Genomic DNA, 27538 nt, shown 5'->3' with positions numbered 1-27538 from the left:
GAATAATATGTTTCTGTTTTGGGGTGTTGTTTATTCAGCCCTCATTCATATTTTAATTGATTTATTCAACAAATATTTACTGAGTGCCTGATATATTTGGGGCATTTTTCTTAGCACTTTAGAAATATCAATCAATTTAACCCTCTTAATAGATGAAGGTATTATCATTATTCTTATCTTATAAATGAAAAAACAAGGCTCAAAGAGAATAGATAACTTACCAACAATCACTTAAGAGATGGTGCCAAGGCTTGAAGACTGCAACTTGAAGGCAGCCTCATTCCAGACCCTTTTCCTACACTTCAGATTCTTCTTTCCTGCTAGCTTTTAAAGTGTCTGAAGATTGACAATTACCAGTGACTTTTACTTTTTTTAAGAAGAGTAATTATTATGGTTATTACTAACTTAGCAAAGCTCTGTGTTTCCTCTACTATTATACATAATGTGCAATAGCTGCAAAGTTCCCATTTAATCCATACGTTTCAGAAGAGCAAATAAATCGGTGAGTTTCCTAGTTAAAGTTCATGAAGTAAGAGCTAGGACTTCACCTCTGAAATAATAGAAAATATTTTTAAAGCCAGAAAGGATGCAATTAAAACACTGCTAGAAAGCATTATGGACTGGACATTTTGAGGAGTTTCAGGATAGAATTCAGTTGGAGGGGGTCAATGGAGATACCAGAGTAAAAGAAAACAGTCTAAGAGAACAGAGGTGAGCATGGTTCTTTCTATGAGAACACCTAAGAAGTTTAAGTCACATCAGCAAGTACAAAGAACAGTTATGTGTGAGATATTTATTCAGTAACTATATTCAGACTTTCTATATTGGGGACCATCTCTACTCCTTACCTAGGGTCATCAATGATCCCCAGCTAAAATCTGAGAAATGTTCTTTAAAGAAAGATGGGGGTGGGCTGAGGGAGACTCCCAGAAAGGGTGTAAAGGAATCAGAGCATCCTTGGGAGTGGATGTGGATCTTTGCATTAACCAGGGCTGGGAGATGGGGTAAAGACAGCTCTATCAAGGCCTGAATGAGATACGTTAAGCACCAGCTCTCAGAGGCTCAGGGAAACCCTCCTTACTCTGACATCACTGCTACTGTGTGCATTAAAGTGCTGTCTGAATAGGATCAAAATGGGGCTAAGGGAGAAATGAATATTAAAAGGAGGTTGTGACTTGTGAGACCAGCCTGCAACTTGGGTGGCTCTGGGTGTAGACATGACTTTGGTATGCATCGCTATTGACAGGCCATAAGTGGGTCCATAATTGCATGATATTTGGATAGTATCAGGTAGGGACAACTCTACACTGCAGGTGTAGGGTTTTTATGGGTCATCCCCAGAGCTAGATGGTACTAGGTGTGCCAGTCAACATGCCTGCCATGCCTCCTTCATCTCCTGTTCAAACTGCCTTGCCCAGAAAGAAGCAAGAAGGATGCTTTTTTAAAGGATAAAAAAATAAGAACTAAACTGGTTCCAAATTGGGAAAGGATTATGTCAGGGCTGTATATTGTCACCCTGCTTATTTAACTTATATGCAAAGTGCTGCTGCTAAGTCACTTCAGTCGTGTCCGACTCTGTGCGACCCCATAGACGGCAGCCCACCAGGCTCCCCCGTCCCTAGGATTCTCCAGGCAAGAACACTGAAGTGGGTTGCCATTTCCTTCTCCAATGCAGGAAAGTGAAAAGTAAAAGTGAAGTCACTCAGTCGTGTCCGACTCTTAGCGACCCCATGGACTGCAGCCTACCAGGCTCCTCGGTCCATGGGATTTTCCAGGCAAGAGTACTGGAGTGGGGTGCCATTGCCTTCTCCGTATATGCAAAGTACATCATGTGAAATTCTGGGCTGGATGAAGCACAAGCTGGAATCAAGATTGCTGGGAGAAAAAAAAAGATTTCTGGGAAAAATATCAATAACCTCATATATGCAGATGATACCACCCTTATGGCGAAGAGGAGCTAAAGAGTCTCTTAATGAAGGTGAAAGAGGAGAGTGAAAAAGTTGGCTTAAAGCTCAACATTCAAAAAACTAAGATCATAGCATCCAGTCCCATCATTTCATGGCAAATAGATGGGGAAACAATGGAAATAGTGCGAAATTTTATTTTGGGGGGCTCCAACATCACTGCAGATGGTGACTTGCAGCCATGAAATTAAAAGACACTTGCTCCTTGGAAGAAAAGTTATGACCAACCTAGATGGCATATTAAAAAGCCGAGACATTACTTTGCCAACAAAGGTCCCTGTAGTCAAAGCTATGGTTTTTCTGGTAGTCATGTATGCATGTGAGAGTTGTACTATAAAGAAAGCTGAGTGCCGAAGAAATGATGCTTTTGGACTGTCGTGTTGGAGAAGACTCTTGAGAGTCCCTTGGACTGCAAAGAGATTCAACCGGTCAATCCTGAAAGAAATCAGTCCTGAATATTCATTAGAAGGACTGATGCTAAAGCTGAAACTCTAATACTTTGGTCACCTGATGTGAAGAACTGACTCATTGGAAAAGACCCTGATACAAGGAAAGATTAAAAGCAGGAGAAGGGGATGACAGAAGATGAGATGGTTGGATGGCATCACCTAGGAGGCCTGAGAAAGAGAAAAGCAGCTTCCAAAAGGAGGCAACCAGTCTGTCACTGTAGTCAGGCCTTGGTGTCCTCCTGGTGAAGAAACATTTCACAGAATATCAAGCGAGATCTCTGTGAGCATGATGGATGAGACAAAAAGTGGATCACTCTGCAATCGTGTCTGAACACAGACAAAACATTAACATTGTTCAAACCACACACACAAAAAAACCAAACATTCCCCACTGATGTAAATTAGCTTTATTAAGATACCCAACCTTAGAATTATTAATCCAACTTCCTGATAGCATCCGATTTAGAGTAAAGCCGTGCCTTTTTCAGCCCTCTTTAAAATCACCTAACACAAGACCAGTCCTTTCTAGTAAGTCTTTTCCAACCTCTCTAACAACTTCTTAGTGAGATGCCCCACAGTTCTCCATGGAGTGTGTACTCCGTCCCTAAAATAGTAATAAAACCAATTTGTTCAGCAACAGATGTGTTCCTGGTGGTGTTGGACTAGAGGATTTTGACAGGTCTTAGGAATGTCACATTTTTCTCTCCACGTTTATTATTACTTGTCACAGATCTTCAAAGAGCAGTTCCCCTGGACTAACTATCCTGATCCAGGCAGTAACTCCCAAGGTTGACCAGGCTCTTACGATGTGCCAGGTGCTTTACGTGAATTAATTCCGTGGTCCCCAAACTTTTTAGCACTGGGGACTGGTTTCATGGAGACAATTTTTCCACAGACCAGGTGGGAGGGAGGGTGGTTTCAGGATGATTCAAGGGCACTGCATTTGTTGTGCACTTTATTTCTATTATTATGACATCAGTTCAACCTCAGATCAACAGGCATTAGATCCTGGAGTCTGGGGACCCCTGTATTAACTCATTGTATACCCACAATGGCCCCATGAGTCAAGAGGCTTCATACCCCATTTACAGGTGAGGAAACTGAGGCACAAAGATTACAGTGCAACTAAGTGGCTGAGCCAGGAGTCCAGCTGACTTTCTTTAGGGTTAGGGTTAGGGTTAGCTGACAGCCAGCTGACTCAGGGCTAGGGCTCCTGTGTCCATACCCTGCTACCTCCCACTGTATGCTCTATGTGCTCTCATCATCACTCCTGTACAGTCGCTGGTCACAGTGCCATCAGCCTACACTGAAGGGCACATAAGAAACAGCTCCAGGATATCACTACTGGGTTTCCTCTAAGATTTGCGAGAGTGTAGACCCACAGGAACAAAAGAAATCTCCCTAATCATATTACCAGAAATAAGTGAACTTCTTTTAAGCAGTTGGATCTTTTTCTCACCTAATGAAGACAGTAATCACATACTTTAGAAATTTCAACCTAATTTTAAGAAAGCTATGGGGTGACTTTCAGTTGAATAAACCTAACCAAGAAATATTCTCTTTGAGTTATACTTTTTAATTTTACTAATGTGGGCAAGAGAGTATTCCTGCTTGGTAGTAACAGGACTCAGTTCAGTTCACTTGCTCAGTCGGGTCCGACTCTTTGCGACCCCGTGAACTGCAGCACGCCAGGCCTCCCTGTCCATCGCCAACTCCTGGAATTTACTCAAACTCATGTCCATTGAGTCAGTGATGCCATCCAGCCATCTCATCCTCTGTTGTCCCCTTCTCCTCCTGCCTTCAATCTTTCCCAGCACTTAGCAGCAGCAGCAGCAGCATGTTTTTATTTTCCCAGAAAGAGGGAAGCTGAGGCACAGAGCCTTGGAAGGTAATAGTTAATCTCTACCAGATCTCAGTAAGTTAGCTTCATTTTATCTTATTTATTTTTGCAATTACCTCCCATTTGTAGCCTACTACACTTCCATTTACAAGTGATAGAAAGTTTCCTTTAAACATTATTTCAGTAAAAATTTGAGTTCATTTAAGGAAAAAATGTTAAGTAAATAGTGGTACAGGTGGTAGGAGACCAAACAAGGAAACAAAAATCATGGAGGTGTTTTGGAAAACCCTGACTCCAGTTTCCTCTTTGCCTTGGATGCTGAAAAGGCAGTGTACCTCATTAGTCATTGATGTCAAGGGTACAGTTCCCCACTCCATGAATTTCTCCTTCCAATCTAAGCCTGGCTTTATCTTTTATCTCCTCTGCACTGTCCCCCTGCCTTCCTGTTTTGCCACTCTATTTCCTTTAGGAAATAAATAGTCAGGGTAGTGGGTGAGGGTTGGGGAGACATAATAAAGAATATCCCTTTGCTTTAATAATACCTGTCCCAAAAGTAGAGCTAACCCCAGCTACCTATCTTGCTAAGTGAGGTACTGAGAGCTCTGTGAAAAATCCTAGTCCGCCTCATTTCCTCTAGCCCAGGGAAGTTTTAATTCTTCAAATTGGGCTGGATCTGTATGTCTGCCTGGACAGCAGATTCTCTGGCTCTCCTGCATCCCATCTTAGAATCATCAGGAGACCCGGTTCCTATACAACATGTGAGTGCATGAAAGTACTTCAGTGGAAAAGTAAGGGATATTCCCCGTGTGCGCCCCTTCCCCTTTCCTGGTGTGCAGCCTCACGCCCTTTTGTGCACCTCCCTCCTCTTTCCAATGGGGGAAGTTCTCGGTGACCCCACGGAAGCCTGAAGGGTGGAGGGTCAGGCAGGGATGGAAAGAGGACCCTCAGGGATTGGGAGGGAAGATGGACAAAAGCAGAACAATGCCTGGGAGCCGGAGCAGGGCAGCCCCATACTCCCCAGAAAGCCTGGAAAGCTGGGGCTAGCATCTCCTCTCTTTGGAGAGTTCTCAGGAAGTTTGGGGGAGGGGCGCGGCTCTCTCCTGTTCTGGGAGGGTGAGAGGACTGCAGCCGCCGCAGGTCTCGGAGCTGTCACGTTCCGCCCCCGGCTCCGGCTCCGGCTCCTCCGGGCCGGGTCGGCGGGGCGCGGGCAGAGCGCACGCAGCCGGGCGGCATGGAGGGACTGGTCCTGCTCAACGCTCTGGCCACCCGGCTCCTCTTCGTGCTGCACTCGCTGGTTGGAGTCTGGCGAGTGACCGTGGTGAAGAAGGAGCCGTGGTACTGGTTGCTGGCGCTGCTTAATCTCTTGCTCTTTCTGGAAACGGCGCTGACCCTCAAATTCAAGCGCGGCAGAGGCTACAAATGGTGAGCGCACCCCGGGAGAGGGAGGGCGCTCCGAGTCCCTGGGACGCTCCCCGGGGGCACTCCCGGCCGGCCCTGGGGCCCCTCTCCTTGCAGGCTGCCGATTCTTTACTGGGATGCGGACCCCCTTTGTCCTCTTTGGGAACGTCGAGGCAGCGCGGGTTGTTTGGGCTTCTCTTGGGCACGCGGGAGTGCCCCCAGGGTCCCAGGGCAACACGGGGAAGGCTCGAGTCGCACCCACGTGCCACCCAGTCCCAGGGTTGGCAACTTGGAAGACGGGAAAAAGAAGGGAAGCGCTTGCTTGCTCTGCGGAAAGCGCATCAGGGGTGTCAGACCCTCTGCGTTCTGATTTTGGGGTGTGAGTGTGCACAGTTTAGCCTGGGTGCGTGCAGCTATGGGAATGCCCTTCTCTGGGCAGACTTGTGTGAGAGCTTGTGCGCATCGGGCAGCGTCCAGGGGCGAGAAGTCACTCGCAGCACGTCTGTGGTTTTAGCCGCTTCGCTTGGCGCCCAGGGCGCCCTGGCTTGGCATCAGCTTCAGGTATCCTCCGGGCTTGCTTCACAGCCTTGGTTAATGGTCAGTCCATCTTGTCAAAGAGGGGTTGTGATGCTGGGGAAGGGACTAGCAGGCAGTGATTCAGCCTTAAACTCAACGTGCCATACTACGGGTTCTGTCTGATGCTTTATTTCCTCCCCAAAGACTTGGATGGCAATCAAAGAATTGAGAGAAAGATTTCCTGCCATTTACAAGACCATCTATCTCTATCGCTCTACTCCAAGATTTTCATCCCAAACTTATCTGAGTTAGTCCTCTTCCTGTATTATTTTTTAAAAAAAAACAATGTGTTTTCATGTATGTCCATATTAAAAAAAAATACCTACTGCTATGAGAAAGAGGAAAATACTATTACCCAATTCAAGAATTATATACATGGTGGCATATTAAGTAAAAAAAAAAAATCCTTTTGACGATTTTACATATTAAACTATAACAGGCTGTGTATTTCACGACCATCCAAGGGAGAGAATGTGTTGGCTCTTAAAATAAAGAAACTCTTCCTTAAATTCTCCACTGGTGAAAAATTTCTAGAATTATCAGTGAAGAAGTTATTCAAGTAGAACCTTAATTTAATACAATAAGGACTAGAACCATGTCACTAACCCTCCCCTCATTAACAGCTTATTAAATAGGAGAGATCTGAGGTACTTTTCAGCGTGTCTTTTGGAAGTCTCAAAGATAAATGGTATTAGTTTCCCAGATACGCCTTAGGGTTAAAGAAACAAAAGGGAGAAAAGTGTTCATCTAGCAAGCATTTCACATGAGACTGATTTAGTGTTTACTGAGTAGCTTTAACATGCTGGGGTAGAAAAGATCTTCAGTAACAGGAGGATGAAGACTGAGGCTGATAGATGTTCCATGGAAAGTAGTCCTACCAGCAGCCATCATCTGGGAAAAATGTCAGCCTCAGAAGGATGAGCTTAACTGGCCCTGAAACATCCTCTTTCTTCTCCAAGAGTGGACAAGAGGGCTCAGTTCATTAAGTCAAAATTGCATGCCAGTTATGTACAAATACTCTAGTCGATGGCACCTTCACCATTGACCACTGGCTGCTAAGATGGACGTGTAACTTAAAACTAAGAAAAGAAAAAAGGTTGGGACCGAAACAGGTGATGGTCAATGTGTCAAGTTAAACAGGAAACTAGGGGCATGTTTGTGTAAAGAGGATGGACTCAAAATCAGATAATGGAGTAAAATCTGGGTTTTGCTACTTACTTGCTGTGAGGCATTGAACAAGTTACTTAACCTTTTCCAGTCTCAGTTCCCTTATCTATAGGTTATTATGAATTAGATGAAATGATACATGTTGATGGTCAGTGAATACAAAAGAGATGGTCTTTTCGAGACCCTAGACTTTTTCTTATTAAAAATTATTCTATGTCAAGTGGACACATTTTCAAGTTAAAAAACTCTGAGAAGTTAGCCAATAAACCATTAGTTCAGAGCCAAAAAGTAGAAAACAATTCTCACCTTTATTTCATAATAGGCCCACGATGTATATTTTATATTATAGCAAAAGTGCGTAAAGTGAAAGTGTTTGTCACTCAGTCATGTTCAACTCTTTGCAACCCCATGGACTAGAGCCCACCAGGCTCCTCTGGCCATGGGATTCTCCAGGCAAGAATACTGGAGTGGGTTGCCATTTCCTTCTCCAGGGATCTTCCCACACCAGGGATCAAACCCTGGTCTCCTGAATTACAGGAGGGTTCTTTACCATCTGAACCACCTTGTATATAGCAGTAAAAAAAAAAAAAAAAAAAAAATGCGGACTCAATATCTAGACTATATTTGAGAATAAGCAAAAAAAAAAAGAAAAAAAACACCTTGATAGACTTGGTTTATTATACAAATTCAGGAACAAAGGAATCTTTGTAAAATGATCTAAATACAAATGTGATTAGTAAAACTTTGTTCTACTGATGCTATCAACTACAACTGAGTCTATAAATATGATCATTTGCATGGTGGACAAAGCTCACACAATGTTCTTTCATGAATTTCAGGGAAAAAATCAGAAAATGGAATGTTAAAATGATATTTTAAAAGACAAAGTTATGGCAGTATCTATACCTCTATGAAAATGTTACTATAGAGATCTATATAAATATATATGTTATCTTTTAATCCATTTGTCTTACATTTTTTATTCTGCCCTATAGAACCAAAAGTACCTGAATATAAAGACATACATTAAAAAATACTAAATTTCATCTTGATAGTGGAAAATAAAGCTGAAAGCGACCTGACCATTCATCTAGAGATTGGTTGAAAAATTGTGCCTACCCACACTATAGAATATTTTGCTGGTATTGAAAATAATGTGGTAGGTTTTAGTATTGACTTTGAGGAATGTCCATGATACACTGTCAGGATAAAGTAACAGCGTTGTATATATTATTGCCTCAGTTTCTTTAAAAACAAACTTATCAAAGAATTATCCTTTGTATCATTTAAATACATTATCTATTTACTAGTCAAGAAGAGGGAGGTGGAGGGGAGGGAGGCTGGCAGGGAGGAGGAGGGAGAGAATGAGAGGAGAAAAAAAGGAGAAGAGAAAGGAGGAGGAGGAAGAGGGAAAACCCTCTCATATTAAAAATCAATCCATCAATCGAGGTCTGAACGGTGGATTAAACTCCGTGCATACATGAAATGAAAGTGTCTTTTCTGGAACATTAGATCTATAAGCCTCCTTTAGACTGCTCTGGGCTGGTCTGAACTTTTTTCTTTTTATTAAAATTTGCACCTGGCCCCAAATAAATCAAATCGATAGAAATAATGGGGCAATAAACAGAGCTATAGAGGAAAATGTGAACAAAATTTCTTGTAATGTAGCAAACATATTACACTTATCCAAAGAATGTTTCTTTAGCTATTCTTTGGAAAGGAAAAATGGAACTAGAGCTGCTGAGATCAGCTGTCCAGGGACAGGCAACATTACATCAGCAGTAAGAACTTGCCAGTTGGAAAAGCTTAATTTGTTGGGATCATATAGGATAAAGAAGGGAAGCCAGTGACACATTCCTCATGAAGTCCAAGAAATGTGTGCTGGTGGAATTTGGTTCTTTTCCCCTAGTATTTATTAATTTCATCTGCTATTCACTTACATTCATTTAAGATAAAAATTAGTATCAATGCTTTATTTTTTAAAAACTTTTCATTTTATATTGTAGTATAACCAATTAAGAATGTTGTGACAGCTTCAGGTGGACAGCAAAGGGACTCAGCCTTACATATACATGTATCCATTTTCCCCCAAACTCCCCTCCCATCCAGACTGCCACATAACTCTGAGCAGAGTTCCCTGTTTTGGTTATCCATTTTAAATATAGCAGTGTGTGTATGTCCATCCCAAACTCCTGAACTATTCCTTCCCCCTCATTCTTCCCCCATCTCCCCCACAACCATAAGTTCATTCTCTAAGTTTGATTATTGCTTAATTTTTTTCTTGATTTTATTTTCTATTGTCTGGACAACAATCAAAAGGATCTGTGAATTACCATTTGCATGCCTGTGTGCTAAGTCGCTTCAGTGGTGTCTGACTCTTTGCAACGCTATGGACAGTAGCCTGCCAGGCTCCTCTGTCCATGGGATTCTCCAGGCAAGAATACTGGAGTGACATGCCATGCCCTCCACCAGGCGATCTTCCTGACCCAGGGATCGAACTGCATCTCTCATATTGCCTGCATTGGCAGGCGGGTTCTTCACCATGAGTGCGACCTAGGAAGCCCCGTGAATTATCATTTAGGATAGAGTCCAATAGAAGACAAGGTTTCCAGTTCCTTTCCAGCTAATACTGATAAAACATTGTTCATGAGAGAAAAGAAGTGACCAAGACTTTGACAAATTTGAAGCCTGTTCACTTTCAAGCAGACAGTATCTGAGAATATGTCAAAATCTAAGTTTAATTTCTTGCTGAAAGTACAGAATTTTAAGCACCGATCTTTCTTCATCAAAATTTCAAGAATACAAGGTACATATCTTTGAGTGAACAAAATATCTTACTGACTTGGTTACTTCATTATTTCTGTTTCCCTTTATTAAGCTGAATCAGACAACCACTTTTGTTCACTTGCTTAATAAGTGGGCATGACACGCTAGATACTATGTGAAGAAACAGAAAGCAAACACATTTGAGGTTTTAAAATAAAAGGTAGCAGTTCAGTGATGCGTTCAAATATGTGGGGATAAGAATTATTATGAATATTTAGCATTTAGTGATGTTCAGGCTTTTTCGAGTGTTTTACAGAATTTCCCACGTGATCTTGACAGTGGCTATAGTTATTTTCTGTTTCTGTTTTCTCCCATTTTGAGATGAGGAAGCTGAGACACAAAGCTGTTAAATCATTTTACTTGAGATCACTGAGTTGGCGATTGGAAGAGCAAGGATATTAATACACTAACAAATTCGCAGAGATAGGATGTGAGGAGGCGTGATAGCAGGGGTGGTGGTTGGCGTGGGGGAAGGAGGCGGGGTGGGGGTTGTGGTGTGTAGGGAGGGGGAGGGGACTTCACAGCATTTGAACTGGAGCAGGAAAAATGGGTGAGAGAGAAGTGGCAAGGCTGGGTAGGTAATGAACATCTTGAGGGAAGTGAGGATGGGGAAAGAGCACTTTTCTCTGGAGGAAGCACAGAGCCTTCTTATTCTTCACTCAGCAAAAATGCCTGGTACATCTCAAACGTGTTAGATATTCTTTTTAGTGACACGAAAGTGGAGGTGAATAAAACAGGTAAAATCCTGCCCTAAAAGAACTCATGTTTTAGTCAGAGGACTCAGAAAATAAAGAAATAAATAATAAACAGGTGTGCTGAGGGGGAATTGGATGAAGATGGTCAAAAGGTACAGACTTTCAGTTATGAGACAAATAAGTATGGGGGGTGTGATGTACAACATGACTGAAACAGTTAACACTGCCGTATGTTACATATGAAACTGCACGCACGTGTGCTACTGTGCATGAGTGATAATTGTTTCTCTTGTGTCTGACTCTGTGTGCCCCTATGAATTATAGCCTGCCAGGCTCCCCTGTCCATGGCATTCTCCAGGCAAGAATACTGGAGTGGGTTGCCATGGCCTCCCCTCTGCCAAGGGATCTTCCTGACTCAGGGACTGAACTTGAACTCGTGTCTCTTACGGCCCCTGCATTGGCCAGTAGGTTCTTAGCCACTAGCACTACGTAGGAAGCCCCAGGTGGATGTGGCTGAGAGTAAATCTTAAAGAGTTCTCATCGTAAGGAAAAATATTTTTTTCCTATTGCTTTTACTTTGTATCTATATGAGATGATGGGTGTTCACTAAACTTACTGTGGTCATTATTTCATGATGTATATAAGTCAAATAATTATGCTGTATACCTTAAACTCATACAGTGCTGTGTGTCAACTATACCTAGAGAAATGGGAAGGAAAAAAAGCAGATGTGCTGGTAAATAGCAATAAGCAAGTAAACAGGTGAGTGAGCAGAACAGTGAAGGGCTAAATGGGCTGGGTTATAGATGGATGGAGGACTTGGGGAGGTTCTACTGAGTGGGAAGTGAGATGTCTTGCTGGGAGGCGATCTGGGAGCCGAGTCTGTTAGAGAGAGGAGTCAGGCATGGGAAGAGCCTGGGAGGCAAAAAAAGGACTGAGAGAAGGAAGAGCTAAGCGTGTCCTGGGTCACTGCTGACACCCTCCCAGAAGACAGAGAAGTACTGACTTTCTCTTTGACTCTTCATTGTCTCTTCTCATCATGTCCCATTCATCTAGGTGAAAAACTCCTTCTAAATTTTATATTTCACCATATCTCATTTTATTAAAAAAATGGAAGCATAGTTGATTTATAATGTTTTAGGTGTACAACACATAATTCAGTTATAAATATGTATAACTGAATCACTACAGAAAGACTATATATATATATATATAGAGAGAGAGAGAGAGAAGGATCATATATATGTATATATATATATGACTATATATAGTCTTTTCAGATTCTTTCCCAGTATAGGTTATTACAAGATATTGAATATAGTTCCCTGTGCTATATAATAGGCCCTTATAGTTTACCTATTTTATACACACTAGTGTGTAACTGTTACCATATCTCATTTGAAGCATCATATGTTAGAAAATGTCTGGGTGGCCTCCAACTAAACACAGGAAAGATAAATTAGGAATCAAAAGAGATTCTGTCCTAATTTCATTGCAAATTCAATTCAATTCTGTAAAAAAAAACCTCAATGAAATGTTTTGATTACTCAACTGTACAATATTTAGAGGGTTCAAAGGGAGAAATGAAAAACCTAGATGTGACGGATATCGTATGAAGTCTGATCATGAACAAGTTCTGATTAGCAGAGAAGAGCTTTGTCAGATGTAATTCTGTAGTATTTGATAGTATGTATCTCCCTCTACCAAGAGTGCTTACAAAAATGCCACAGAGAAAGTTGGGGAATACAAGTACTCTTCCACCCATCTTACGGGGTATCAGAGAGGATGAAATGCAGGTGTAAAGAAGGAGACCCTATGATTTCCATGTGGCCAACATGGGCACTAGAAATTCTCCCAGGAGATAAACTATTTCTTTGCTTACATTTGCTGCCCAAATAGCGAATTCATACGGACTGCCTAATAGGTCTCCTTAACTTTTTTAGTTAATGATACTAACAGTTTCCACTGTGCCCTGGATTTATCAGCATATGGAGTTTTACAGTACTCATTATCTTCGTGTTTATGAGGTTTGTGTGTAGGCATTTTCTATCCTGAGCCTTGCTGTTGTTGTTCAGTCACTCAGTCCTGTCTGACTCTTTGCAACCCCATGGACTGCAGAATGCCAGGCTTGCCTGTCCTTCACCATCTCCTGGAGTTTGCTCAAACTCACGTCCATTGAGTAGGTGATGCCAACCAAACAACTCATCATCTGTCACCCTCTTCTCCTCCTGCTCTCAACCTTTCCCAGCATCAGGGATTTTTCCAATGCAAAAGAGTGACTCAAAATTGCATCATTTTTGTAGGCATGTACTGAATGCTACCAGTAAATGACTTTGTTTTCAGGGATCTGAGTCATGGTTTAGGAAGAAGACTCTTATGCTCTCTTGACTTAGCACTATGCTATATTTTCAAGAAAAAGTCATATTTTCTTATTTAGTTTCACAAGGGACTTGTTCAGTTCAGTTCAGTCACTCAGTCATGTCCGACTCTTTGTGACCCCATGGACTGCAGCACACCAGGCCTCCCTGTCTATCACCAACTCCCAGAGTTTACTCGAACTCATGTCCATTGAGTTGGTGATGCCATTCAACCATCCCATCCTCTGTCATCCTCTTATCCTCCCTCCATCAATCTTTCCCAGCATCAGGGTCTTCTCAAATGAGTCAGTTCTTCTCATAAGGTGGCCAAAGTACTGGAGTTTCAGCTTCAGCATCAGTCCTTCCAATGAATATTCAGGACTGATTTCCTTTAGGATGGACTGGTTGGATCTCCTTGCAGTCCATGGGACTCTCAAGAGTCTTCTCCAACACCACAGTTCAAAAGCATCAATTCTTTGGTGCTCAGCTTTCTTCATAGTCCAACTCTCATATCCGTACATGACTACTGGAAAAACCATAGCCTTGACTACATGGACCTTTGTCGGCAAAGTAATGTCTCTGCTTTTTAATATGCTGTCTTGGTTGGTCATAACTTTTCTTCCAAGGAGCAAGTGTCTTTTAATTTCATGGCTTCAGTCACCATCTGCAGTGATTTTGGAGCTCAGAAAAATAAAGTCTGACACTGTTTCCACTGTTTCCCCATCTATTTGCCATGAATGATGGGACGAGATGCCATTATCTTAGTTTTCTGAATGTTGAGCTTTAAGCCAACTTTTCACTCTCCTCTTTCACTTGCATCAAGAGGCTCTTTAGTTCTTCTTCACTTTCTGCCATAAGGGTGGTGTCATCTGCATATCTGAGATTATTGATATTTCTCCCGGCAATCTTGATTCCAGTTTGTGCTTCATCCAGCCCAGCGTTTCTCATGATGTACTCTGTATATAAGTTAAACAAGCAGGGTGACAATACACAGCCTTGATATACTCCTTTCCCTATTTGGAACCAATCTGTTGTTCCATGTCCAGTTCTAACTGTTGCTTCCTGAGCTGCATTTAGGTTTCTCAAGAGGCAGGTCAGGTGATCTTGTATTCCCACCTATTTCAGAATTTTCCACAGTTCACACAGCAAAAGCTTTGGTATAGTCAATAAGCAGGAGTAGATGTTTTCTGGAACTCTCTTGCTTTTTTGATGATCCAAAGGAAGTTGGCAATTTAATCTCTAGTTCCTCTACCTTTTCTAAATCCAGCTTGAACATCTGGAAGTTCATGGTTCATGTACAGTTGAAGACTGGCTTGAAGAATTTTGAGCATTACTTTGCTAGCCTGTGAGATGAGTGCAATTGTGCGGTAGTTTGAGCATTCTTTGGCATTGCCTTTCTTTGGGATTGGAATGAAAACTGAAATTTTTCCATTCCTGTGGCCACTGCTGAGTATTCCAAATTTGCTGGCATATTGAGTGCAGCACTTTAACAGCATCATCTTTTAAGTTTTGAAATAGCTCAACTGAAATTCTATCACCTCCACTAGCTTTGTTCATAGTGATACTTCCTAAGGCCCAATTGACTTTGTAATCCAGGATGTCTGACACTAGGTGAGTGATCATACCACCATGATTATCTGGGTACTGAAGATCTTTTTGGCACAGTTCTTCGTGTATTCTTGCCACCTTTTCTTAAAATTTTCTGCTTCTGTTAGGTCCATACCATTTCTGTCTTTTATTGTGCCCATCTTTGCATGAAATGTTCCCTTGGTATCTCTAATTTTCTTGAAGAGATCTCTAGTCTTTCCCATTCTGTTCTTTTCCTCTATTTCTTTGCATTGATTGCTGAGGAGGGCTTTCTTATCTCTCCTTGCTATTCTTTGGAACTCTGCATTCAGATGCTTATATCTTTCCTTTTCTCCTTTGCTTTTTGCTTCTCTTCTTTTCACAGCTATTTGTAAGGCCTCCTCAGACAACCATTTTGCCTCTTTGCATTTCTTTTTCTTGAGGATGGTCTTGATCCCTGCCTCCTGTACAATGTCACGAACTTCCGTCCATAGTTCTTCAGGCACTCTGTTTATTAGATCTAATCCCTTGAATCTATTTGTCACTTCCACTGTATAATCATAAGAGTTATATTTTAGGTCATACCTGAATGGTCTAATGGTTTTCCCTACTTTCTTCAATTTAAGTCTGAATTTGGCAATAAGGAGTTCATGATCTGAGCCATAGTCAGCTCCTGGTCTTGTTTTTGCTATAGAGCTTTTCCATCTTTGGCTGCACAGAATATAATCAGTCTGATTTGGGTGTTGACCATCTGGTGATGCCCATGTGTATAGTCTTCTCTTGTGTTGTTGGAAGATGGTGTTTGCTATGACCAGTGTGTTCTCTTGGCAAAACTCTATTAGCCTTTGCCCTGTTTCACTGTCCACTCCAAGGCCAAATTTGCCTGTTACTCCAGGTATTTCTTGACTTCCTACTTTTGCATTCCAGTCCCCTATAATGAAAAGGTCATATTTTTTGGGTGTTAATTCCAGGTCTTGTAGGTTTTCATAAACTCGTTCAACTTCAGCTTCTTTAGCATTGCTGGTTGGGGCATAGTCTTGGCTTACTATGATATTGAATGGTTTGCCTTGGAAACAAACAGAGAACATTCTGTAATTTTTGAGATTTCATCCAAGTACTGCATTTCAGACTCTTTTGTTAACTATGATAGCTACTTCATTTCTTCATTTCTTCTAAGGGATTTTATTATTAGGAAAAGCCTGTTAATAAATTGGCTGTGCCATTTTCTGACAGTCTGTTAATAATGGGGATGAGGAGGATGATGAAAATAATGGTGATGCTGATCGTGGAGATGGTAACAGTTACTGAGATACGGAGAACTGATGCTGCTCCAAGCCTGCTTTCTATCCATTATCTCATGTAATCCTCAAAATGACCTGATGAATTCATTTTCATCTTTATTACCATTTTAAGATGAAGATGCTGCTGCATAGCAAGGCTAGATCACTCATCAAAGGTCACAACTAGCAATGAGTGAGTGAAGTCGTCAGTCGTGTCTGACTCTTTGCGACCCCATGGACTGTAGTCTATCAGGCTCCTCCGTCCACGGGATTTTCCAGGCAACAGCACCGGAGTGGGTTGCCATTTCCTTCTCCAGGGGATCTAGCAATAATGAATCATAAAGACAATCCTAGCATCTGTGAACCCTCACTTTTCTTGAGCCAGACTTTTGCATTGAATGGATTCCCTCATTCACTCCTCACAAAAGCCCTGGTGCTAGTTCCTGCTTGCAAATGAGGAAGCCAAACTCAGAGAAGTACTCCCATGCCAGAATTGAACTCCATCACCTAGTTGCTGTACTCTACATTCAGCAACCAAACTGGGTTTTTCTGTAGACAGTACAACTACAGACATTTTTGGGGTCAAGGATTCTCTTTGGTACAGAAAGGGTCAAAGTATTTTCTGTGTTCCAAAATTGGGTAGGTAAATCCCAGGTGATTTGCTAAATGAACACTAGAATGGTTTTGCTTAGAAGAGAATGTAGAAAATTTAAGCGACTTTTACTCTTCTGTGCTCCCAATGTAGGGAGCCTGTGTTTAATCACTGGTCAGGGAACTAGATTCCTAAGAAGAGTTTGCATGCTCTAACTAAAGATCCCACATGCTGCAACTTAAAAACAGAAAGAAAGAAAGAAAGAAAAAAAAAAAAAGATCCTGCATGCTGCAAGTAAGACCCACATAGCCAAATAAATATGTGGGTCTTACTTGTGGCATGCAGGATCTTTTTTTTTTTTTCTTTCTTTCTTTAAGTATTTTTTTAAAAAGAATAAAATTTTAGACTAGACATGGCCACAGCTCAGAGACACTCTTGCATAAGCAGACATCCCTCTAAAATCAAAGCATATGTAAAAGAAGATAGAAAAGGGGAAAAATTCTAGACTGTCTTCATGGGTCCTAAAGTGAACAACCAAACTCTTCCACAGAACAGAAATAAACACCACTGTCTTTTATAGAGTGAAATAAATTAAAGTTCACATAAATAACATCCATAATCCATTGAATCCCCTGAGAGACCATTAACATTCCTTTGGTCATTAGCACTTAAGTTCACTTGTTCATTAAACATTCATTTATTATACTAGGCTCTATGATGGTGTTCTTGAAGGAACATAAAACATATGCAGTTATATGAGGACAATACAAAACAATACTCTGAGTACCAAATAATTTTCGACAAATTAAGTCCAAAAGAGCAGAAAGGCTGCAGAATAAAGATATAGTCTGTGCAATAGGCTTGTTAGACAAGGAAAATTTCTCAGGTATGTGCTTTAGGTCCTGGCCTTTGAAGTGGCTGGTGGTTTTACAAGAGTGAAGAGAAGAAAAGAGAGAAGGGCTTTTTAGGTTGAGGGAATGGTGGCGATAGTTAGGGTTTCAGCTGGAACCAGTTCATTTAGGAAGAGGTCATGATGTTCTCGGGATCAGAATTTTTATGAGAAAAAATAGTAATGTAGATCGTAAATGCATATGCATATTTTGTCCCTATAGCTCATTTAGTCAGAGAAGGCAATGGCACCCCACTCCAGTACTCTAACTTGGAAAATCCCATAGACAGGGAAGCCTGGTGGGCTGCCGTCTATGGGGTCGCAGAGAGTCGGACACAACTGAAGTGACTTAGCAGCAGCAGCTCATTTAGTCATTGTGAGGCATTTTCCGAGCTTTGAATGTGAGCAACTTCAATTTTAATAGAGTTTGTTCTTGCCTTAGATATCCACTTGGAAATTTTTAAGTGAAGTATATAATATTAATTTTGCTGGTGGTTGATATTATAGTTTAAGAATATTCCCTTATGAAAGAAAACATTCATGGTCTTCCCTGGTGGTCCAGTGGCTAAGCCTCCTCACTTCCAACGCAGGGAGGCTGAGTTTGATCCTTGGGTAAGGAACTAGATCCCCCGTGGCTCAACTAAGAGTTCCCATGGCGCAACTAAAGATCCCGTGTGCCACAACTAAAGATTTCACATGGCCTCAATGAAGATGGAAGACCTCACATGCCACAACTAAGACTCAGCACAGCCAAATAAACTTAAAAAAAAAAAAATTAAAAAACAAAAGTCAGCAACAACAAATCACAAAAGCTCTAATTAAGAGTGCTAGTATTCACCTTCACAAGTATTCTCCTTTTTATAAAACCTAAATGTGGGCATTTTTCAAACGCTTAAAAATTCCATTACAATAGGTATTCCTGACTTATTTGAAATCCTGTCTTTTTTGTTCTCATTATTAGTCTGTTGTTTTCTTGCTCAGTTGCGTCTCTTTGCAACCCTATGGACTATAGCCTACCAGGTTCTTCTGTCCATGAGATTCTCCAGGCAAGAAAACTGGAGCGGGTTGTCATTCCCTTCTCCAAGGGGATCTTCCTGACCTGGGGATTGAACCCGCGTCTCCTGCATTCCAAGCAGTTTTTGACCGTTTGAGCCACCTCCCCGCTAAAGATCATGGACAAAACAAACCCATCACGTGGTCTTGGTACCTATTGAAACATACACATTTCGTATTCAGATCTCCATTTGTGGGGCATTCTCACCAGCTTATGGCCATTTGGTTGTGGCCTCTCCTCCTCCCCTCAACTCCTTCCTCTCATGGGCAGACACAGGCAAAGGGCTCTAGGTGGGAGGTGCAGATAAGAGGCTTCCTAGGCATCTGGGGGCTGTGTGTTCTGCAGGAGCACTCGGTGCATTCTGAGGGGTGGCAGAGAGACAGATGGTAGCTAGAGGCCATCCTATCGGTTGCCCTCTCTCTCTGTGCTAACAGGGAGGCCTCCTGAGCAGCCCAGATGCAAACCCTGGATGTTAAGGCCCACTTCAAGAAACCAGTCTACATGTAAGGAGGACAGTCCTTAAGTTGTTAGATAGGATTTAGGGGTGCATGAAAGGATATCTTGACCTAGTTTTTTAATTTCCTTGAAAATAAACGTTTTATTAAAAAGTGCTCCAGAAATTTTGAGGACCCTTGAGGCAGTTTAACATGAGATTTTGAAACTTGGGTCTAGTATATCCTGACAATTCCACTCTGCCTTTGTAGAGTAGGAAATACTGAGAACTGAAATACAAAATAAATCGCAGTTCACCTCAGAGTAATTTGGAACATTATTTTTGCTTCATTTAAATATTATCTATCTTCAGATTTATGCATATAATTTGAAGATTAGAATCCTTATTGTATGCAGAGAGAAAAGCTATGCAGGGTATTAGGTGATATTATGGTTAATTTTCTTCCATTTACTTATTTCTATTGTTATACATTTCTAAAATGAACAAATGTTACTTTTTCAATAAGAAAACAATAATACATACCATTTTGGGGAAGAGGAAAATGGAATCTTATTTTTAGACTAATGGTGAATTGAAATAAATATAATCCACTGCAGAGCTAAATTGCTAAATGTCATGACACAATCATTTTGTGAAAAACATTATGTCATGTTGAAATGACAACTTTGTAAGGTAAATAATATTTTATTTTTGGAAGAAGTGAACTGAAAATAAAACAATGAGTATAGTTCTTTAAGAGCTCAGAGTAGTGTCTAGCATGTAGCAAGACCTGCAAACATATTAGTCAACAAGTAAGTATATAACAAATAAAGGAAAATAAGTATGGTGTTCCTGCTGTATATTTAGGGAGAACTGGCATACTGGCTAAGGGCTGTGAATAAACAAACAAACGAAAATTTCTGTGGAGAAAAATTATCTTTAGGAAGGTAAATTTAGAAAAAATAGCTGACCAAAATGAAAGCAATTTGGCATTAAAGTATTAATGTTGGGCATATTCTGTATTGTGATAAGGTAATGATAATTAGAATTGTAATAAATCTGAGTTTCCAAGGGCAGATGGCTCATTAGTAATAGGGTAATAGCAATTTTGTAAAAATATCCCACTTGGATGTATCTTAATCATTTACTCATATATTTATCAGTTTTTGTCAGTCTATGATTGGTGTAACTTATTTTTTATAAACAATCATCAAGAAACCTGATTTCATTTATTTCTGAGATGGCTAGACCCATCTCTGATATTAGGGCTTATGGTTGGCATCTACTTATTTTCAATACAATTAAGACATGAAAACTAGAGTAAAATGATCTGAAGCCCCTAAGAAAGGGTATGCAGTTTGGTTCATTATACAGAAAAAGGTAGGATCAGGCTTAGTTTTTAATTTTTAGGATTCACATTCTCCTTGGTTCCAGAAATGAACTGCTCTGATCATGCACTATCAGGAATATGGTAAACCTTCAAAATAATATGTCATGGCTAAATGTCACCTTGATATACTAAATCCTGCACAGTAGAAAAAATATCAAATTCATCCAGGCACAGAATAATGTTTCCTTCAGGAAAACTTTTGATAAGAATCAATTTATGCTATTTCAAAAGGAGATTTCCAGTCAGACCAGCAACAGAGTGTCAAGAAAGTCAGAACTGTAAATCAACTGGACCTTATGAGATCACTCTTAATACTTGGGATGGACCATCACGCACCAGGTACTGTGGAAGGAGCTGAGGGCATGATGCGCAGATAGACACAGTCAGGTACAGGTCTTATGCTTATGTCACTTAGAATTGCTGGGAGACAAATGACCACAAGACACACACTGACACACACATGTATGCACACATATAATTATAAATGTTGAAACTCTTTTAACACCCATGGAGCACAAGTGAAGAGTGCTCTAGGATAAGCAGGAGACCCAATTGCACAAGGAGACCCAATTGAAGCTTGGAAGGACAAGGAAAGTTCTTCTGTGCAGTCCTATAGAGCTGATATGAACCTTGAAAAGGAGATGATATGGTGAAAAGTGAGGGAGAGAGGTATTTCAAGGGGGAGAAATACATATGTGAAGGTTTGAGTTAGAACCCACTTAGTTTTTTCTCTTTTTTTAAGTACAATATCAAGCCCATAACATTGTCTTCTCTACTCCTCATAACCACCCTATGAGGTTGATATAACCTATTTCATAGACAAGGATCTTGAGTTTCAGAAAAAGTAATGAATTTCCAAAGATGAATGAATGGGAGAGGCAAGATTCAAATTTGGGTCTCTCAAGTTTCTGAAATTGCTATGGCAGTGTAACAATTCCTCAAGTGACACAACTAAGAAACTGTACCTGTTACCAGGCCTGCTGAAATATGAATATAAAAGGTCCTTGTAGATGCCAGCAGCCATCACTTGTTTTGCTTTCTCAGTATTCCCTTTATTTATAAATTTAGTCATTCAAACATTTAAGCATTTGCTTAATAAGTATTACCTCTAAGCATTCATAAATAAGCATTAATTCTTAAAGAGATGGGAATATCTGTCTCCTGAGAAACCTGTATGCAAGTCAAGAAGCAACAGTTAGAACTTTACATGGAAAAAAATGACTGGTTCAAAATTGGGAAAGGAGTACAACAGGCTGTATATTGTCATTCTGCTTATTTAACTTATATGCAGAGTATATCATCCAAAATGCTGAGCTGCATGAGTTATAAGCTGGATTCAAGATTGTGGGGAGATTATTAACAACCACAGATATGCAGACGACACCACTCTAATGGCAGAAAACAAAGAGGAACTAAAGAGCCCCTTGATGAAGATGAAAGAGGAGAGTGAAAAAAGCTGGCTTAAAATTCAACATTGAAAAACTAAGGCCATGGCATCCGGTCCCATCACTTCACGGCAAATAGAAGGGGAAAAAGTTGAAGCAGTGACCTATTTTCTCTTCTGTGGGCTCGAAAATCACTGTGGAGGGTGACTGCAGCCATGAAATTATAAGACACTTGTTTCTTGGAAGGAAAGCTGTGACAAGCCTAGACAGCATATTAAAAAGCAAAGACATCACTTTGCTAACAAAGTGTGCATATAGTTAAAGCTATTGTCTTCCCAGTAGTAATGTACGGATGTGACAGTTAGACCATAAAGAAGTCTGAGTGTGAAAAATTGATGCTTTCAAACTGTGGTGCTGGAGAAGACTCTTGAGAGTCCCTTGGATAGTAAGGAGGTCAAACCAGTCAATCCTATAGAAAATCAACCCTGAATATTCACTGGAAGGACTGATGCTGAAGCTGAAGCTCCAATACTTTGGCTACCTGATGTTAAGAGCCACGTCATTACAAAAGACCCTGATGCTGGGAAAGATTAAAGGCAAAAGGAGAAGAGGGCAGCAGAGGATGAGATGGTTGGAAAGCATCATCGATTCAATGGACATGAACTTGGGCAAACTCTGGGAGACAGTGAGGGATAGGGAAGTATGGCGTGCTGCAGTCCATGGGTTCACAAAGAGTCAGACGTGACTTAGCGACTGAACAACAACAACAGAGATTTAAAAAGACAGCTGAGACTACTGAAGAGAGGAAAAGATGAAGGAGATGGAAGAGGGAAAGGACATAAATTAGAGACTCAGGATCTGCCGAATCGTATTATAAATACACACAACAGAAAACAGTGGAGAATGTGCTGGGTCACAAGAGAAGTACAAGTTAAAGTTAATTATTGCAGTGAATTCCTGTATTTCAAAATATAGGAAGGGTACTGATAGATAGAGATATAAGAGCAGGGCTTTCTGAAACAAGTAGTCATAATTTGAAGGACATCTGCTCCAAAATCCACATCAGAACCTCTCTTCTCAGATGGACCAACCTTGAAGGGACGATAGAGTCCTTTGCTCTTAATAGGGACCCATGGTCCAATAAAACATAGAGCTGAAATATACCTTTCATGTAAAAAATGCAATGTATCTATACCTTTCAATACTTTTCTAGATAACAGACTTTTATTTTCTCTATAATTAAAAAAAATCAGTTGAACAACTAGCATAGCCTGCTACTGGAGAGAGAGAGAGAGAGGAGCTAGGGGAGGAAGTTCCTAATTCTGAATTGCTATTGATCACTTTGTGGACTAGGCATTTCCTTGGTAATTCTCCTGGAAGCCTTTGGGAATTCCAGCAAATCCTCTTAGGTATAGGGTTAAGAGGGTCAGGAACAGGGGTGGAGGAGGAGGAAGACAATGGACTCACATGCTCTTGACTTGAATATGATTAATTCTCAGGTGCTTAATGGGATTCCCACTCCCTTTCACAGATGTCAAATAGGTCTGACGAAGAGGGATGGAACAAGGGAAAGTTTCCAAAACATTTTGTTTTGTTTCATTTTAAATACACAGCAGGTTGAAACTCCCGAGTTGCTCAGCTTGATAGGATGTGGTAGAGGAAAGGGAAGTAGAGATAAGATGAGGAATGGAGGAGGCTTTGAATATGTATCTGATTAGGGAATTTATAGTCTTTGTAATAGGCAACAGAGAAAATCCTGGATTTTGAATGTTTTTTAAAATATATAACTAGATTCCTAATTAGAGGAAACATGTTGAAACAGGATAGTCTTTTTTCCAATTGTAGAAATAAATTTTATGCACAGAAGATATTAAGGGTGATTGATTATTTTATTCTTGAACTCTTCCAAGAACTATGATATGTTCAGTATATAGCTTCCCTAGATTATTATTTTAACAGTATTGCCAGGCCAGTTAATCCTAAAATTAATCCTGAGAGAGTCAACAAAATTGCAGTCCAGCCAACATTCGACATATAAAAAAAAGATTTACATATTCCAACTGTCCTTCCAACCAGAATTCATATCCTTCCCCAATTTCACAAAGGAAATATTCTCTCCTGATGTTTCCGTTGATACGGGAGGTCAAAGAATTAAGTGTTCCTTTTCTTTCTAAAAACATGTTTGACATGGGGGCCTTGGATATCTTTCTGCAGCCCAACCATTGTCTAAGTCAAATTCTAATAATATCATGACCCATAACCCTTTATTTCAAATTAATTTCTGCAGGAAATTGATGGTAGGGTAATATCTATTTAAATACTGATTTTCTTAAGAATTGCTTTCACTTGCCCTTTCTCTTTCTCTTCCCAGAAGTTGAAAGGAGATATTAGTGAAAAGGTTAACAGCCTTTAAACAGTCCATTCTAAATGTTTTCCTCCATTTAGGTTTATTCACTCCCTTTCTCCTCCCCCGGATTATAACCATACGATTTTAGTAGATTTTCATCTCAAATTCTGTTTTTGAGCAATTAACATTTCTATTTTTCAGGTCATCTTAAACCATTGCATGAATGTACTAAAAGTATTTTAATAAAATTATACTGATTTACAGTTTTAAGATGATTTATAAAACAAGAGTCCAATCTAAAATAAAATGCAATTGGAAGAAATAAATTTGTAAAGTATGTAATTTTTATCTTAGTTCAAATTTTGAAGGATGTGTTTTCATTGCATGACATCCCATAATTATGTAACAGCTACTTGTTACAGAATGTACAACTCTGCCAGACACTGCTTTATAGAAAGTTCCAACATGGGTTGGAGCTGTGCAAATCCACTTATATGCATCTTATTTTCAATAAATACATACTACAGTACCTCATGACCCACGGTTGGTTGAATCTGTGGATGTGGAACTGTGCATATAGAGGGTCGATCTCAGAGTTATATGTGGATTTTCAACTACACAGAGAGTCCTAATCTCCATGTTGTTCTAGGGTCAACTAAATAATAAAAATTCCTGAGAGATAAATGTGACTGCTGTGGACTGAACTGTGTTGCCTCAAAATTCATATGTTGAAGCCCTAAGTCCCAGAGTAAATATATTTAGAGACAGAGCTTTTAGGAAGTCGGTAGAGTTAACTGAGGTCATAAGGATGGGGTCCTAATTCACTAAGACTGGTGGCTTCATAAGAAGAGAAGAGAGAAATCTCTCTCTTTTCTTGTGAAGTGTATGCACTCAGGAAAGGCCATGTGAGTTCACAGTGGGAGGTGGCTGTCTAAAAACCAGGAAGAGAGCTCTTACTAAACCCCAACCATTCTGGAAGCCTGATTTTGAACTTCCAACCTCTAGAACTGTGAGAAAATACATTTCTGTTGTTTAATCCACCCAGTCTATGGTTTTTGTTATGGGGCTGTTCCCATTTTGTCGATTAGGAAACAAACTGAGAGGTCAGTGGCAAAACTAACATTTAAATTTGATGTGTCCAAGTACAAATGAGAGTCCTCTCTATGGACTGCCCTCTGAATTTGAGTCTGAAAATAATTACTATAGATAGCCCTCAAAGAAATACCAAACCCTTCATCTGTGGTTTGTTTGTATACGCATACCTTGGAGATGGACGTTCATTTCCATACCACTGAAATACAGAGTCACGTGAATTTTCTGGTTTCCCAGTGCATTTAAAAGTATACTTACAATAGGCCATAGTCTATTAAGTGTGCATTATGTCTTAAAAAACAATGAACAAAGCTTAATTAAACAATGCTTTATTGTTAAAAATAGCCAGCTATATCTGAGTCTTCAGTGAATCTTAGAAGTAACATGCAAGATTAATGATCACAGAACAATAATAATAAGAAAATTTGAAATATGTGACACAAAGTGAGCAAATGCTGTTGGAGAAATGGTACTGGCAAACTTGCTTCACGCAAGGTTGCTACCAACCTTCAACTTGTAAAGAAAAACACAGTATCTATGAATCTCAGTAAAGCAAAGCACAATAAAATGAGGTGTGCCTGTATTTTTATTTTTCCTGGGTGTAGCAGAAACACACAAAGCCAGTTGATTTTGTTTAGTCCTGTTCCTTATCAACTGATTTTTGTCTTCTAGCAGAATGTTATTTTTTGAGCTCTCAGAATTTCCGGTTAATGTTAAAAAATGTAGGCAACCTTCCTGAAATTACAGTGTTCAAAAATCAAGATTTACTGTTGCTATATTTGCTTTCGTATTAAACACAAAATACCCCGTTTTGTGCCTGAGACTAATTGGCAGTGTCCCATTAAACCGTATTAAAATTAACATCTATTAATTGGATTAGAAATTCAGTGAGAATGACAGCTGCTAGTGCCTTTTACAGTTGCTCCGTTTCTCTATAATCCATATGGCAGGAATCACATAATGCATTTTCCCCTTTCAAATAAATACTGGAGATTAAAAGGTTTGACTCAGTGTGGTCAGGGTATGTGCACTTGTTTTCTTTCTTTTAAAAAAAATTATAAAAGCTGAACTATTTTTTCCCCTCATTCACAGGTTTTCACCAGCCATATTTTTATATCTGATTAGCATTGTTCCATCATTATGGCTTCTTGAAATGCACCATGAAACCCAGGTATGTACTTTTGGAAAGTTGAATACTCAGCAATAAACTACATTCCTATTATAATCCAATTTCTGTCAGAAATGCACTTTTCTAAGGAACTGGAGGTATCAAGAATTGACTAAATAAGAGCCCTCAGCAAAAAGGAAATGAATCCATGATCTGTCTAAACTAATAAAAGTGTTGCTTTCATTTAAAATTTAAGAGTATTCATTAGTAATCTGGGTTAGAGGTCTTGTTCCTAACACTTCCCCTCCAATATGCTACAGTTTACATAAGGGTATCCAATTCTGGTTTTATCCCTTGCAGCTTCAGTGAGTTACTGTACTAAAAATGGGCAGGGCTCTGTATGACAGACTGTGGTTCTTAGTCGCTCAGTCATGTTGGACTCTTTGACCCCATGGATCCTAGCCTGTCAGGCTCCTCTGTCTATGGAATTTTTCAGGCAAGAATACTGCAGTGAGTTGCCATTTCCAACTCTAGGGAATCTTCTGGACCCAGGGATTGAACCCATGTCTCTTGCATCTCCTGCACTGACAGGTGGATTCTTTACCACCGAGCCACCTGGGAAGCCCCATGACAGTATCTTAGAGTGAAGTGAATCAGAAAGAGAGGAAAAATATCATATATTAATGCATATATGTGGAATTTGAAAAAAAAACATTAGTATAGATGATCTTATTTACAAAGCAGAAATAGAGACACAGACAGAGAGAACAAACATATGGATACCAAGGGAACGGAGGGTGGGTGGGATGAACTGGGAAATTGAGATTGTTGTATATATACTATTGATACTATGTACAAAATAGATAACTAATGGGTCACTAATGAGAACTTACTGTATAACTCAGGGAACCCTACTCGGTGCTCTATGGTAACCTACATGGGAAAGGAATTCAAAAGGGCTGTATATATATGTATACATATAGCTGATTCATTTTGCTGTACAGTAGTAGAAACTAATAAAATATTGTAAAGCAACTATACTCCAATAAAAATTTAAAAAAAAAGAATGGGCAAGGCCCAATCGTCTAGCATCCTATAAAATGACGTTTTCCCCTTTGGCCCAGGGGTAA

General features: G+C 40.1%; 1 protein-coding gene across 4 annotated transcripts in view; it reads left to right on the top strand.

Annotated features, from left to right (window-relative positions):
- The first annotated feature begins 4751 nt into the window (after positions 1–4751).
- Positions 4752–27538, top strand: part of TMEM26 (transmembrane protein 26) — a 64540-nt gene continuing 41753 nt past the window's right edge. The window contains exons 1-2 of one of the 4 annotated variants that reach the window (XM_059882404.1): positions 4752–5011; positions 26393–26471. In XM_059882404.1, the coding sequence (XP_059738387.1) occupies positions 5010–5011; positions 26393–26471 (81 nt within the window). In that variant the 5' untranslated portion in view covers positions 4752–5009. Of the gene's footprint in view, positions 5012–5074; positions 5676–26392; positions 26472–27538 lie in introns of those variants that run through there. The other 3 variants (XM_059882403.1, NM_001103163.3, XM_059882405.1) reach the window with 3 other exon arrangements.

The sequence above is a fragment of the Bos taurus genome, chromosome 28, assembly GCF_002263795.3.
Source record: "Bos taurus isolate L1 Dominette 01449 registration number 42190680 breed Hereford chromosome 28, ARS-UCD2.0, whole genome shotgun sequence".
NCBI lineage: Eukaryota > Metazoa > Chordata > Mammalia > Artiodactyla > Bovidae > Bos > Bos taurus.
The sequence above is the reverse complement of the archived record's forward strand: the minus strand, read 5'-3'. Positions and strand labels throughout refer to the sequence as shown.